At 42.0% G+C, this 14352-nt stretch overlaps 2 protein-coding genes across 11 annotated transcripts in view; one reads left to right on the forward strand and one right to left on the reverse strand.

The window, feature by feature from the left end:
- Window positions 1-80: 80 nt before the first annotated feature.
- gmpr (guanosine monophosphate reductase) lies at window positions 81-9959 on the reverse strand. Its single transcript, XM_086192387.1, has 9 exons — window positions 9527-9959; window positions 5481-5600; window positions 4813-4896; window positions 4532-4705; window positions 4371-4452; window positions 2485-2591; window positions 1723-1765; window positions 1444-1603; window positions 81-1209 (listed from the first exon to the last, which is right to left on the reverse strand). Exons 1-9 carry the CDS (start codon window positions 9611-9613, stop codon window positions 1029-1031), a joined length of 1038 nt encoding a protein of 345 aa, XP_086048513.1. The 5' UTR covers window positions 9614-9959; the 3' UTR covers window positions 81-1028.
- LOC147240561 (uncharacterized) overlaps window positions 3071-14352 on the forward strand; it is a 47284-nt gene continuing 36002 nt past the window's right edge. For 6 of the 10 annotated variants that reach the window (XR_015111100.1, XR_015111101.1, XR_015111102.1 and 3 more), the window contains exons 1-2: window positions 3119-3155; window positions 3395-3466. The gene's annotated coding sequence lies outside the window, so the exon portion shown is untranslated. The other 4 variants (XM_086192391.1, XM_086192394.1, XM_086192393.1 and 1 more) reach the window with 3 other exon arrangements.

The raw sequence follows: 14352 nt of genomic DNA on the forward strand, positions 1-14352 counted from the left end.
TTTGTCCTGGGATTTATTTTCAGTTGAAATATATGAAAGAACTTCGTGTAAGCATAGGCACAGTCCTGTTTAGATACAAAGCCTCATTTAATTTGATCTCACGACTGAAGCTCTTCAGAGCCGCTCCTCAGTGGAGTGGAAGGCGTAAATCTTGAAAGGCCTTTGATTTAAAATGACAGGCAATCAATGAGTCAGACGTGACGACTTTATAAGCACAGCGAGCTAATCCAAGTGTACCTTCAAACATGTCAAAGATCTTTAATATACAGTGTGAATCCAGATGTTCGGTGGAACCGCTCTGACACACCCACAATAAATGCATGCATGCATGCACGCACACTCACACACACACACACACACACACACACACACACACACACACACACACACACCATAATGAAAAAAGATCAGATCCTTTGCTGTTTTGGAGCGTCTCCACAGAATGATCAGCATCACAGAGGGAGTTAGCAGCGGGTTGTGCATGCAGTTTATTGCAACATCATTTCTCCAGCGACAGTTTGAAGTGACATCCCTGGGTTTTGCATATTGATTTGCGTGTTCATTCCAGCAAACAGTTCAGCAGGATAGTTTATCCAAAAGACCTCAGCAGCACCGTCAGCCTTCTCCCACTGAGTGTGTTTACATGCACTCTGTTTCACATTCTTGATATGCGGCTTATGTAGAAGTACACAAATTAAAGTTGTGTGTGCATGTGCATGTGTGTGTGTGTGTGTGTATTTATCCAGGTGGTAATAGAGAGAGATATTCATGCCCATTAAAAATGAATGATCAGCATATTTTCTTCATGGTGTGCAGCTCGTCGACACACTCGCCTCAGGAGTGAGCTGGTGGGAGTGCTGTGATGTCTTTGGGACACTTTCATCACAACCTGCAGGGAACTAAGAGATCTCCGATGGCAGAGATCCTGAGAGATTTGCTGATAAACTGTGTTTTTTTCCTCTCCCTTTCCCAACATTGCACATCTGGTAGGACACAAGTACGAGTGTAAGTGTGCCCACCCACGACTACTACACAAACATATGACTGGACTGCTGTGTGACTCGAATAAAGGTGGTTCTCCTGCTCAGTTCTTTGAGCTTGGCGGCGCCCACGTAGGTGCAGGTGGAGCGAAGACCCCCCAACACGTCACGGATTGTGTTCTCCACGTCGCCTCTGTAGGGAACCTCCACTGTTCTTCCTTCAGACGCCCTGAGGAGGTTTTTATTATTATTATTATTATAAATATGATATAACACGCAATAAAGCATTAAAAAAGTATTGCCAGTTCTGTTTATAGTTTTTATGGTTTCTCAGTGGTGAACTACAATCCAGAACTCAGTAACTGTTAAAAGTCTAACAAGTCTATTGGATTTAGAAGTTAGAAAACAAGCTGATAACAATGTGTTCCTATGAGCTCAGAGTATTCAAAAATCGACCTCTCACCTGTACTCAGCAACTCCACCCACATATTTCTTCATGGCTGTATCTGAGCTCATCCCATAGAAGAGTTTATACTTCTTGCCATTCTTCTCGATGACCTCCCCAGAGCACTGGTCGTGGCCTGCCAGCATCCCTCCCATCATGACGAAGTCAGCCCCGGCACCTGTGAGACCAAGACGGGGGGCGCAGAGACCAGAAGGATTATTTTATTTTAGAATGAATGAAGAATTTAAAATTAAAAAGGGGGGGGGGGGGGGCAAACATTGTGGGTTGAATATTTACCAAAAGCTTTAGCCACATCGCCGGGGCAACTGCAGCCGCCATCCTGAATGGATAAAGCATCCAAATGAGTTCTGTACTCTCAAACTGCCCTGGTGAAGAGCGGAGTCCTCTGTTTCATAGCAGGCTTTGGAGTCGGAGTCTGCCCTCTACTGGCCACAATATGGTATTACTATTACCGATACAAACTAATAGTGTTAACGTGACGATACGAGCAAAGTACAAGGCTTTAAAATAGATCGTTGTCGTTGTTGGTGTGTTAATTAACAATCTCGTGTGTGTGTGTGTGTGTGTGTGTGTGTGTGTGTGTGTGTGTGGTGCATATTTGGAATAATTTTGCTGAGAAATCCAATGCCTCTACGAAACACCTCTGTTCTAATTTCTCATGGTTATTTTTCTTAGCAAGCCACAAATCTGGAGTCCCTAGGTCCCATAAGTTTTCGGAAAATATAATTTTTGCTGTTTATTTTTTAAAAAAGTAATTTTGCACTGCAATATTCATCAAAAATATAGAAGGGAATAAAAAAAAGTGTGCTCTATATGTTAAGTTCAGTATTGTTGTTTGGAGTCCCTACCCAGAAAATGCTGAACTTTTGCTGTTTCGAGAAAAAAAATTGCATCTTGCAGTAAAATATTTATATAAAAGGTAAAATGAGGTCAAATCCGGTTAATTACTCACTTGTGCAACTGAGGCAGACAGAACTCTGTTTGGGTTTCAGTCTGCATCAGTGTTTTGTTGATTTATGTCCCCTGATGTGGACTTACAGAGATGATGTGTCCTTTGAGTCCGTGGGCTGAGTCTGCACACTCTATAACAGCGCTGAGCTGGGGGTAGCCCACCCCTGTCTTGATCCTTGTGGTGCACACAGACCCTGCAACACACAACAGCGTTCATCTTCACGTACTGTACCATCATCATCATCATCATTATTATCATCGTCACAGTAGAACCATCTTTGTCTATGTTGAACTGCTGCTAAAGGAGCCACAGTCTTTCAGATAACTGTGAAGTGAAATATTGTTTTCCTGAAGAAAAGATTATTAAAACCGGAGTGAACAAATTTCCTTGACAGGAAATTTCACAATTTTATGGATAATTTTCTTCATTTTTTTTGCCAGCACACCTGTTAGCAGATTTAGACCCACACAATTCTAAACACAAGACAAGACACGCGCGCGCGCGCGCACACACACACACACACACACACACACACACACACACACACACACACACACTTCTGAAAACTTACATTATATCAAAAACAAGGGAAACTTGGAGCACAGAAACAGCAGTCACTCAAACTCAGGGAATTTCAGACCCCCCTACTTTGGATCATACCATCTCTGAACCCCATGACCCTTACTTGACCCTTCTCATGACAGGAGCGTAAACTGGTGAGTACCAGTGACCTCGTTGACAGGTGCTGGCGGTTAATGTAAGTCCCCAGGTACTGTTACGTTACTGTTTGACTTTCTGAAGCAGAATTTGTCAAGTGTGTAATGATGAACGATCATATGACTTAACTTTTGCACTGAGATACATTTTACAGCCGTGAGCTAGCGCTTGTCTAAGCTAACATTACTTGTTAGCTAACGCAGGTAAATAAGCTGATGGCAACATGGCGCGCCCTTTCATTTATCAATATTTATAATATTTATTGATCTCGGATTACAGATTTAATTTGAAGGAGAGGGGTGGTGAAGAATGACAACGAGCTACAGGAGGAGCCGCAGTAGAAGCGAGAAGGTGAGTCAGAGGAGATATCAGTTTCAGATGCACGGTATCGTCATACCTTGCAAATATTTGTGAAACAAAAAGGATGCACAATAATCTGAGTCAAGATAATATGCTAAGTGTCGGCTACTGATTAAGTTCTCTTTCTCATGTGTCTTGATGATGAATGACATGGATTCATTTATCTACTGGACTATTGTTGGAGTAAGAAAACAGTTGATCAACTTAGATTGATGATGGACTCTGTGTGTGTGTGTGTGTGTGTGTGTGTGTGTGTGTGTGTGTGTGTGTCCGTCCAGACACTCTGCAGCCATAAACCTGCATGATAGCCTCATGGAAAGATTGTAAGACTTCAGTTTACTGAAGCAGGCGTCTGTGCTGTTCTGTCAAAATCATAACCTCCGCCCACCACTCTTGAAATCAAAACTACGCCCCTGCTCACACAATACATCTACTCTGCACCATCTAAAGAAATAGTTGCATTTTTTAAAAATACTATTGCCTGTAAATATAAAAGCTGGTCCATCTGTGCTCTCTACAGCATTTGGTGGCTCCATCTATCAAAAAACACGTATTTCTGTTGTATGTGTTGACATAGAGGGGCGGCGTGGCTCAGAGGTAGAGTGGCCGTCTAGCAACTGAAGGGTCGCTGGTTCAATCCTCACTTCCTCCTGTGACAATGTCCAAGTATCCTTGAGCAAGATCCTGAGCTCCCAATTACTCCCAATGGCCCTGTGACGGACTGGTGAGCCGTCCAGGATGAACCCCGCCTCTCGCCCAATGTCAGCTGGGATAGGCTCCACCCCCCGACCCTTAATGGATAAGCGGTAAAGCAAATGGATGGATGGATGTGCTGACATAGAAAGAACACACACCTCAGAGAATTCCTGAACAAGACTCAGACGCTTGCACCCACCTGGCCCAATACCCACTTTGATGATGTCAGCTCCAGACAGGATGAGCTCCTCCACCATCTCTCCTGTCACCACGTTACCAGCCTGCAAACACAAATAAATAATAAAATAAAATATAAATGTTGTTAAATCCAACGTTGCCAGCCACGGCGCTGGATCTTACCATGATGGTGTGTTTGGGGAACTTTTCTCGGACCGTCTTGACAAACTCTACAAAGTACTCCGAGTACCCGTTAGCTACATCCAGACAGATGTACTTGAGGGCAGGAATGGCTTGCAGGATGGCACAGAGCTTCTCTAGGTCTGCTTTCCCACTGCCGGAGCTGGCTGCCACATGCTGCAGACACAACACACCAGCTCACATGTTACTGACCTCGACAGGAGACACTTGTATCCTACGGTGTTGAGAAAGAAAACCTAGAAGAATATTGATAATAGTTTTACCTCTAAACATTCCGGATGATTGGCAGCAAAGTTTTTCCAGTCCTCTACAGAGTAGTGTTTATGGATGGCTGTGAAGAGGGTGTGCTGAGAAGAGAGAACAAAACAAATATGATGATTACATATATGTGTGTGTGTATTGGTATGTATGAACATATTAAATAAGCAGGACAGCAAATATAATGTGTATGAGGGGTGGGATTGAATACGGTCATAAGTCTTACTTCTTTTCAAAAATGTAAATGCTTGCTAGTTGAATTTATTATCTACCTTTTCTCTACCAGTTTGTTGATATGTTTAAACTATTGTTTTTTTTTTTTCTTGTTCTTGTTAAAGATTTCCATCAATTAATCAGCTCTATTCCAGTAGTTGAACCAAGTCTTACAAACTTTTAAATTGTTAAACTTGTCGTCGTTTTCAGCTTTGTTTTTTGCTGCATTGATGTCATCATAACATTCATAACTTGTAATATAAAATTGACTGAACATCTTGGAAATGAAGCGCTACCTCTCGATGGGTTTCATGCTGCAAATTAAATACAGAGATTCCACACACAGACGCTTCATTTTCTAAGTCAACCTAGAAAAAGATCTTATTAGCGAGCAGTCAGATGCTTGCTCCGGCTGATGTACAAACACCATGCTGCTCTAATTTATCTGTCAGTCTCTCACTTTGCTGAGGACCTGCGCCATCTCAAATGTTCCGGTGGTGTCCATGTTGGCAGCGATGATGGGGATGCCAGTGTAGGTCTGTTTAGAGTTGCGGAATGTAAAGGTCCTCTGAAGGTCCACCTGAGGAACGAGAGCCAAATGTTAGTCTGGAAACACTTAGAATAATAATCTTCCAGGAAAAGTGCTTCAGCTGTCAATGTGGCTACCGGTGATTTTTCTGCTACGTTTGCTTGAATGACATTTAAGATTTTCTCGGAAAGCTGAGCAGCTCATGTGCTTTGTACATCAGCTTGTGTGTGTGTGTGTGTGTGTGTGTGTGTGTGTGTGTGTGTGTGTGTGTGTGTGTGTGTGTTGTCATCATGCTGCAACACACTGAATCATTTAGATTAGATGGCTACTTTAGCCTATGCTGCCTGTAACATGATCAGAGACACAAGCTGCACCCTTTACAGGAAAGCTTTTATCTGTTAGGAAGACCTCTTAGAACAATTTTTTGGTACTTTTCCAATAATCAAAATGCTGGAAAAGTCAGTTTGCTATATTTTAAACATTAATGTGTGAATGACAAAAATAATCTATTGAAGTATTTTATGAAACTGATTATGAATTGTACTTGGATACAGACATTTATCTGATACAACTGCTCCAGCATACAGGGAGAGATGTCTAAATTGTAGTTGGTCAAACAAATAATCAAAATGATAAAGATGAGAGTTTTTTTGCTCATTCTTTGATTTTTTCATAGCGTATAAACGTATAAAAGCAAATCAGTGTTTTTCAAAATACATTTTTCTCAGTTACTTCATTGTGACTGCTATTTTTTTTTATTTCTTTTTAAATGAAACAACACACACGACTTTTCACATTTTCAGGTGGCTGCTCTCTTGAAAGTGGAATCCAAGTTATTGTGAAACTGTCTGATAGAGTCATGAGTCTAACTGTTCTCCAAACTATTAAACACAAGAGAAGTGACACTGGAGAAAATGAGGAAATACAAACACTGGACCTTCCTGAGAAAGATCCTAATAATAGGACTCGTCTACATGCTGATTGGTAGCAAACACTTTCTTCGCCCATTATTAATTCCATCCATCTTGTACCACTTATCCTGTTAAGGGTCAGGGGGCGGAGCCTTTGGGCGTGAGGTGGGGTTCACGGGTCACCAGTCCATCACAGGACCAACACATAGAGACAGACAGACAACCATTCACACTCACAGTCACACCGACTGTCAATTTAGAGTATCAATCAGCCTCGTCCTCTCTTGATGTCTTTGGACTGTGGGAGGAAGCTGGAGTACCAGAGAGAACCCACACAGGAACAGGGAGAACATGCAGACTCCACACAGAAAGATCCCGTGCTGGAGCCGGAACTTGAACCCAGAACCTTCTTGCTGTGAGGCGACAGTGCTGACCACTGCACCACCGTGCCACCTCGCATTATTAACTGCAAAGTTGAATTCTTAAGGAATAAAACACTCTTGTTTGACTCACAGCAACCATGAGATGCACTACTGCTGGTACATGTTCACTTTCAGTAAAGACTGTTTTAAAACATACATAGATTTTCCAAAACCGCTTAGTTACAGTCAATATTTGTTAATATTAATATACTTTTAGAACCCACCTTTATGCCTGACTAGAAAACAGGCTTTTACAGGAAATGTATTGAATGTTGTGATAAAGAGGGATATTATAGTGACTGAAAGGCTTTTAAAGCATTTATTATGCAAAACTCTTTTGGCTTTCAGTGCCCCGTAACCTCCGTAGAGAAATTATTTTCGGCAGCACAGCAGAAATGAGGCTATAACTCATAAGCAAAGGAACAGAGAAAGTGATGACAGATGTATAGATGGAGAGGGGAGGAGCTTCCGGTCTGGCACGTCCTTTTTCTTGACTCAGCAATTCACAATCAATCTCAGTTAAATACTGCCATGGCCGTCTGGTTTATGAATTTCTTGTTTTATAAATTGATTGTTAAGAAATAATAAAATAATGTATAAAATATTAATTTGGTAAAAAAAAAAAAAAAAAAGTGTCCAGGAATAGTCTCAAGAGGCAGATAGAAACATGCCACCTCAAAAATACATTTATTTTCCTATTTCTTCTTCTTTTTTTTGAAAGGCTGCTATGGCAGGCTCTACTGCTCTGATCAAATATGACAGCATCTGCAAAAAAACAATCCCTTCCAGATTAAAGAGACATTTAAACCAAATTGTGGTGCATTTAGGGGATAAATTATCCTTCATATGGTTCATATACCCTCCCATTAAACAACACTGTGGAAACAGCAGTTATACACCAATTACTGCTGAAGTGCAGCGATATTTCAAACAAGAACAATCAGAATGTCAGCATAAGGATGCTGGAGGGGTCCCATCAGATTTGACTGCAATAAACTGGTTTGGTGCAGATTATATTATTCTTGAGTTGTGAAAAATGAGTCTGAGAGGCTTCTGCTAGACTCCAAAGGAAAACTGAGTCAACCAACAAAAATGCAGTTTAAGGACTGATATTTATTTGTATCACTTGCAGTTGTGCCACCCACCTCTACCTTCAACTTCTTCTAGTTGTGGGTGTGGCTACATATTCACTGTGTGACCTGAGGGATGCATACTGAGCACGTGCACCAGAAATGTACGAAGCTTTCAACTAGTTCAACCTCAGTTGCAGCTGATTTTTCAAAGTGCAAGCAATGAGGTAAAATTACAGGATGCAGCTTGAAGCCACACATGCTAGCAGGTGGCGACAGTAGTAAAGCTAATTCCCTGTGTTTCACGGTTTCCTGAACCAGAGCATCATATTCACAAATGATAACAATTCCAGCAGGAAATCCAATGCCTGGTGAAATGTCTTCTGTCGTGTGGGTCGAACAACAACTTGGGATGTAGTTTATGAACTTGTTTAAATCCAATGCTAAAGTTACTTTAGCTATTTATGTATCTATATTTGCTGCTTAGAATCCCTGGGCTTTGCTTCTGCACCGCTATGCTACGTCCAGTTAGCCCTCTGCTAACTTGAATGCATTCCTGGTTGAATAACTTAAAAGTGCAGCTCTTGCAGACTTTTGAACTTTATCGCACCAAATACATCAATTTTTGAAATGAGTCATTTCACAGAGGTTTTGCGATACCTCAAACAATTCATCCACCATTTTACAATGAATGTAAACTGAATATTAAAATCACTGTGCTGCATTATTTTGTTTTTTGTGTACTTAATAAATTGGCAGTCCTGACATGTCTGGTGTCTGGAATGTGGTCCGGTCGGCTGCAGCACACACACTTCTATTTTTAAACATGTTTTCTGCTGTGTCTCATGTTGCTCGCCTCCTCACGGAAAGAAGCCTACTCTCACCCACTTCCGTCCCAGATCGGGTGCCATCATACCAGCATGACGTGACCTTGGTCTGGTACCAGTCCATGATCTAGTAACACAACAGCTAAATTGAGGAAGTTGGTGTAAAACAACAAAGACAATATTGTGATTGACTGAATCAAGGGCTGCCTGGCACGTTCTGGTTGGTTTAACTTGCTTTATGTAATGATTATACTGATTGAACCCATCAAGTCAGTGGACAGTCTTTTTCTCTGTCTCTCACTCTCTTGTTTTCTGTTCCCATATACAGTGGTTGTTCATGCTGTCTGTCTTTTGTCTGTCACCTTTCAGAAGGTCACTACTGTTGCAGGCTTGTCCAGATTAGATATTTATCTATTACCTACTGGTTTACACACCATAGGACACAGAACAGAGGCCGTCATACTGAAATAGCTCTCACTTGAAAGCCTCTGTTAACATTCTCATGATTATGGGGTCAAGGACTGTCAGTGCTGCTGCTGTTCTGCAAACATATAGTTACTCCTAGTATTGAGTCATCTACTCTGCCCTGATCCTTCCACCTTTACGATACATGACGTCACCCACCAGAGAGGTGCACCTGCAGGTGTAGTCCCTGAATGCAACAGTGTCCTGGTTGGATGTTTAATGCAACAGTGGCTGCCATACCTGGATGACACGACAAGAGTACTAGCATTCTACACCACCAACCTCTGAGCGACTCTTCAGGCTGCTCCTTTTGGGTCTGAAAAGGACATCTTTAAAGTCCAGCTTGAGGTCTGCGTCCACACGAGGCATCTTGGATGCCCAGAACACTGATGACCAGGATGATGATGATGAGTAAGCAGAGGAAACTCCCTTGAGGAAGGCTGTAGCAGCAGTGATGGTCGCTGGTCCCAAGCCCCAACCACCAAACCCGAACCTCCAGGCAGCCAGCGTATTTATAGCAAAGGGGGGCCTAGCCCAACCCCAGCCCCCATGGCTTTATTTGGGCATTTACCCCCTCTCCTTCTCTCTTCCACCTTCTCCCTCCAGTCCTCCGGTGTCTCCTCTCTCCCCCCTCTCCCTCAGTGGAGTGGCAGGAGCAGCAGTGGCCAAGCTGGCAGGCACGCCAGGCTATCCCAGCTGCTGACGCACAAACACACATACTCACACACACACAGGCAGACATGGTAGCACTGCAGTGGCTTGTGTGCTGCTGCAGTGCTAAAGAGCGCACCTGCTGTCCAGTTGGGGCATTGCTCCCCAAGCTACTGGCAGGGAGGGCAGAGAGAGGAGGGTCACGGCGTACGAGGAGGATAGACTACAGCAGCAAAATGAGTATTGCATCCACAAGCTGGCGAGAAATCAATCAGTCATGGCGGACAGAGTGGAGTCAGAGAGCTCATGCGTTGTTGTTTCTGCATCTATTTTTTTCTTCATTTAGTGAATCTCCTTTAAATAGTTAATGCATGTATTCATTCATTTATGTGCTTGAGCCTAATGACAAGTATATCTGTCGGTAACCATTGTCCCTGTTACCCTGTGATGCCTCCAAAACATCCGTCCATCCTTTTGTATAAAGTCAAAAAAGTAGAAGTAACTTAACAAAAACTTGTAAATGACACAAATATAGTACTATTCGCAACAAATGCTAATTTCAACTCACAGGAATTGTTTGAATTATTTATGACAAAGCTATTCTTAGCAGGGGGAATTTGCTGTGCAACCCTTTGAGAAATGTTGTGCGCAGCTCCAATTTAGTGTTTTCAAAATCATATTTAAATAATTATTTGCATACTTCTGTTCAAGGAGCCTTATTTGCATAGAATACATTTTTAGACTTGTTTTTAACACAGACAGTATAAAATTATTGAAGTCGCCAGGGTCACCCATTGCTTTGTGGCCTTCAGTTTTGACACCTAAAGTCTGGCGTTTGTCCACCGAATTGTCAAAGTCTACCGAGCCACACTAAAACTATAATAAAGGCTACTTAGTTCTAAATGCACTAAATTGACTCGCTGCATTGAAAGAAGCAGCAACTATTGATTAAGAGCGTAACTTGTGCAGACACAATGAATCCAGTAGGATCGTTTTCTCTGACTTCTGTCCTTAACATATCAGACTTCTTTCTTGACCACTGCCATCTCCTGCTGGCAATTAGGAAAAAAATGGGTTTATAGTATTTTCCACTTACCGTAGGGCTTCCCAGTTCTTCTATGCGGCCTTTTTCTAAATTCTGTGAGTTACTGTTGGTACAAAGTCAGTCCAGTAGATGTCAGCAGAGTTCAAGAAGACAGCTGTTAAGTAAGGGGCAGGATGAGCACCAGGGTCAAGTGTTTCCTGGCAACAAGATGTGGCTTTGAGATTGTCATAAGCCTATTTGTCACTGCCTTTATACAATCACACAGCCTCTTACCACAGTTCATATTCAGTCAATACAGGAAGCCATATGTCCTGAAGGAATGATAACATTAACTGAAACACTTGACTGTCATTTCCTGGTCTTTAAACCTGTTGTGAAGAGGCAAAGCAAACTGGCACGTGTGAAAGTAAAGAGACCGAATTGCATCAAAAACAAGAATCTGCACACAAAGCACGCAACATCCATCTTAATTTGCTGGTTTACAGATGTCAAAAACAAAAGCATCATTGGCAATTAACTGACAAGATCGGAGTAACCCAGAGCAAAGGAAGGTTACAGACCTTATAAACCATGTGCCCTTTAACCCCACCGGTGCGTCACACTGAACCACGCTGATAAGAGGGAAGAAGAATAATGTCAGCTTTTTAAAGTGTTCGAGGCATGGAAACTGATAAGGAAAGCATTTGGCTTGTGCTCTGTGTACACTGTGTCAGCTTAGTCACAGCTGGAGTCTCAGGTGTTCATCCAAGTTATTGACTGATGAAGAATGTAGGTGAAAGTGACACCAGCAGCAGCTGCTGGATGTACAGGCAGGTTTTACTGCCTGACTCATAGAATCTAAGTAGTGTTTAAGTTTATGTTCACAAAGACTGGTCCTAGAGTCTGCAGCGCTACTTACAAGCTGCTTTGAGGGGGTAGTTCACCCCCACACACACAAAGAAAAGGAAATACTGTCATTATCTGCTCACCCTCATGCTGATGGAAGGTGGGGTGAAGTTTGCTGGTCCTCGAAACACTGCTGGAGTTTCACATGGAAAGATGTTGCTGTCATCTCCCAAACAGTTGAAGGGAATGGAGATCTTTTTTTATGGAAGCTTTTTTTCCCAGATACCTGGCTAAGTTCCCTGTCACGTGTGTGAACAGCCAACTCAGTCTATGTGCATCGTTCATGTTCATATCTTTTGTGGTCCTGGGTGTTGAACAGTTTCCAAAATTCTGATCCTCTCATGTATGTTAATGTTTCATCTACCCCAGTTTAAACAAAAAAACTGTAATATAAATACTGACAGCGTCAATCAAAACTTGACGTTATTATCTTTGTTAAGTGGAATTCACGGCTGAACGGTTGTACCGCATTACATGAGGTTGTCCAAGTGTTTCAAATGAAGTGTCTGGGGAGTGTATCGAGTGTTAATGAGGAAACCTGAATTCTCTGCATGGAGAACATAGTGTTGCCTGGTAGGCTGTGTGCACTTAGATGTTCCAAGAGAACATTTTCTCTCTCTCTCTCTCTCTCTCTCTCTCTCTCTCTCTCACCTCTTCTCTCTTGCGTTCTCTCTATTATGAACACATCTCAAACACATTCAGACAAGCTGTGTGTCATTGTGCCAAGCAGATGTGACAACCACATGGCAGTGGGTGGGTAAACTCAGTGAGAATCTTTAATTTTTCATTCCTGGCACAAGTTAAAATGAGCAGAACTTAAAAATTCCATTTGCCTTCTCTCTGAGTGGCTCGGGTAATAAAGATGAAGAAGAGCTGCCTCCCTCAGGGGTTCGGCACGGCGTTATGTTGTGAGATTTGAAGTGACAAAGTCAGTTTTTTTTTCCAATCAGGACTGAAGCTCTTTGTCAGCGTAGATTATACTGTTGCAGGAACAGGTGTAAAAATACAACCATTGACTGTTACAATCTAGGGCAAAGTATTCTGGGTTACCAGACAGTGTGTCAGGACTTCAGAGAAGGTGAGTGGAGTAGATCTACTTATTCCTCGTGCTGTTTACTCACATGCCCTCTAATTGGTGCCTTGTCGCAAAACACCAGCTTATCTGTTAAAGCAACATTTGTGATCCAAGTGTGTATCTGCTGATTTAAGTTGGAAGCCAAATCACTTGCTTGAACACTCTTATTGGTCATTTCTGTTCAGCGAGTAAAAATGCAAATGAGTCCCACATTGAGTTTTTTTGGTGCTGGCATGGTGTGAAGCTACAAATCATATTTTTATTCTTATTTCGATTACTGGAGAGAAAAAGTTTAAAGTGTGTGGCGTAAATTTATGCCACACACCGCAGCAGTCAGAGCTATTAATGCCTTCTTCCCTGTGCCATGTCGTATTGTTTTCCTCTACTGTACTAATATTCATGTATTTGTTGTAACTGATGAGTTCATATTATTATGTTCTCAGGTTGTCCACACACCCTGTTTCAATTACTGTGATATCTCAGGAACAGACGTAAGAATTTGGCACAAACGTCCAAATAACTTCAAAAGATTTTGGTCACTGTGACCTCACATGTATGCAGTTACTGCTCCATTTTGATTTATTTGATCCCTCAACTTGAGTAGAGTTTTTTTAAACTTTGGACTTGAGGATGAACAGAAACAGTTATGATGGACAAAGGTCAAGGTCTATGTCACCACCCGTGCCGTTAAAACGCACTGTTAATTATAAAGTGTTACAGAAGAAGCAAAATCAGTCATAAAGTCACAGCTCTCTCTCCGGTAGACTATAGGAACTGCGTCGTTTCCTCTCAGCATGCAACTATGAGGATATTTAAGTGTGGGGGGCCAGTGGGAAACATCTTTGACAGGATGTATTGGAAATGTACTGTAGGCTGCGAAACACACAGGGAGCCAGCGGTGCGACTGTTAGATAGGAATCTGTTATGGTATACTGGGGATTAAAACAACTTTACTTCCTCAAGTCACATGTCCTCCATTCCTGTCTGAACTGAAACACCTTCCTGTGTCACACGAACAGCCAAGCTCTTTGAGGCGCTAACTGCTGCAGCATTTATCCAGTTATATGAAGCATAATTGGACAGAATACACGGACATGTTCTCTGTTCATAAAAATGGATTTCAAATTGCACTTTCTATCAAGTTTATTGGACTATTGTTGTTTTTTTTCATTATTGTTCCTTCCATACATGGAAAAGCAAGATTTGCAAATTAGAGACCTGATAGACCAGATGTAAAGGTTTGGGGCATTTTTTTTGTCTCGCTGATATTCTCTAACCTTTGCTCTTACGTTGTCACTGAAAAATCAATGTCGTTATATGGCTCAGGTGGCATAAGATACATTTCGGATTACTGCACTCGTTTTAATATTTCAAAGAGTTTATGGAAAGCTGTATTCTTTGGCAATACATCATATGCCAAAAGCTTATCCGCCCTTTTCAAGCTTCCTTGTC

Source organism: Aulostomus chinensis, chromosome 22 (assembly GCF_037954235.1).
Source record: "Aulostomus chinensis isolate RoL2024-O1b breed Wild chromosome 22, RoL_Achi_v1.0, whole genome shotgun sequence".
NCBI lineage: Eukaryota > Metazoa > Chordata > Actinopteri > Syngnathiformes > Aulostomidae > Aulostomus > Aulostomus chinensis.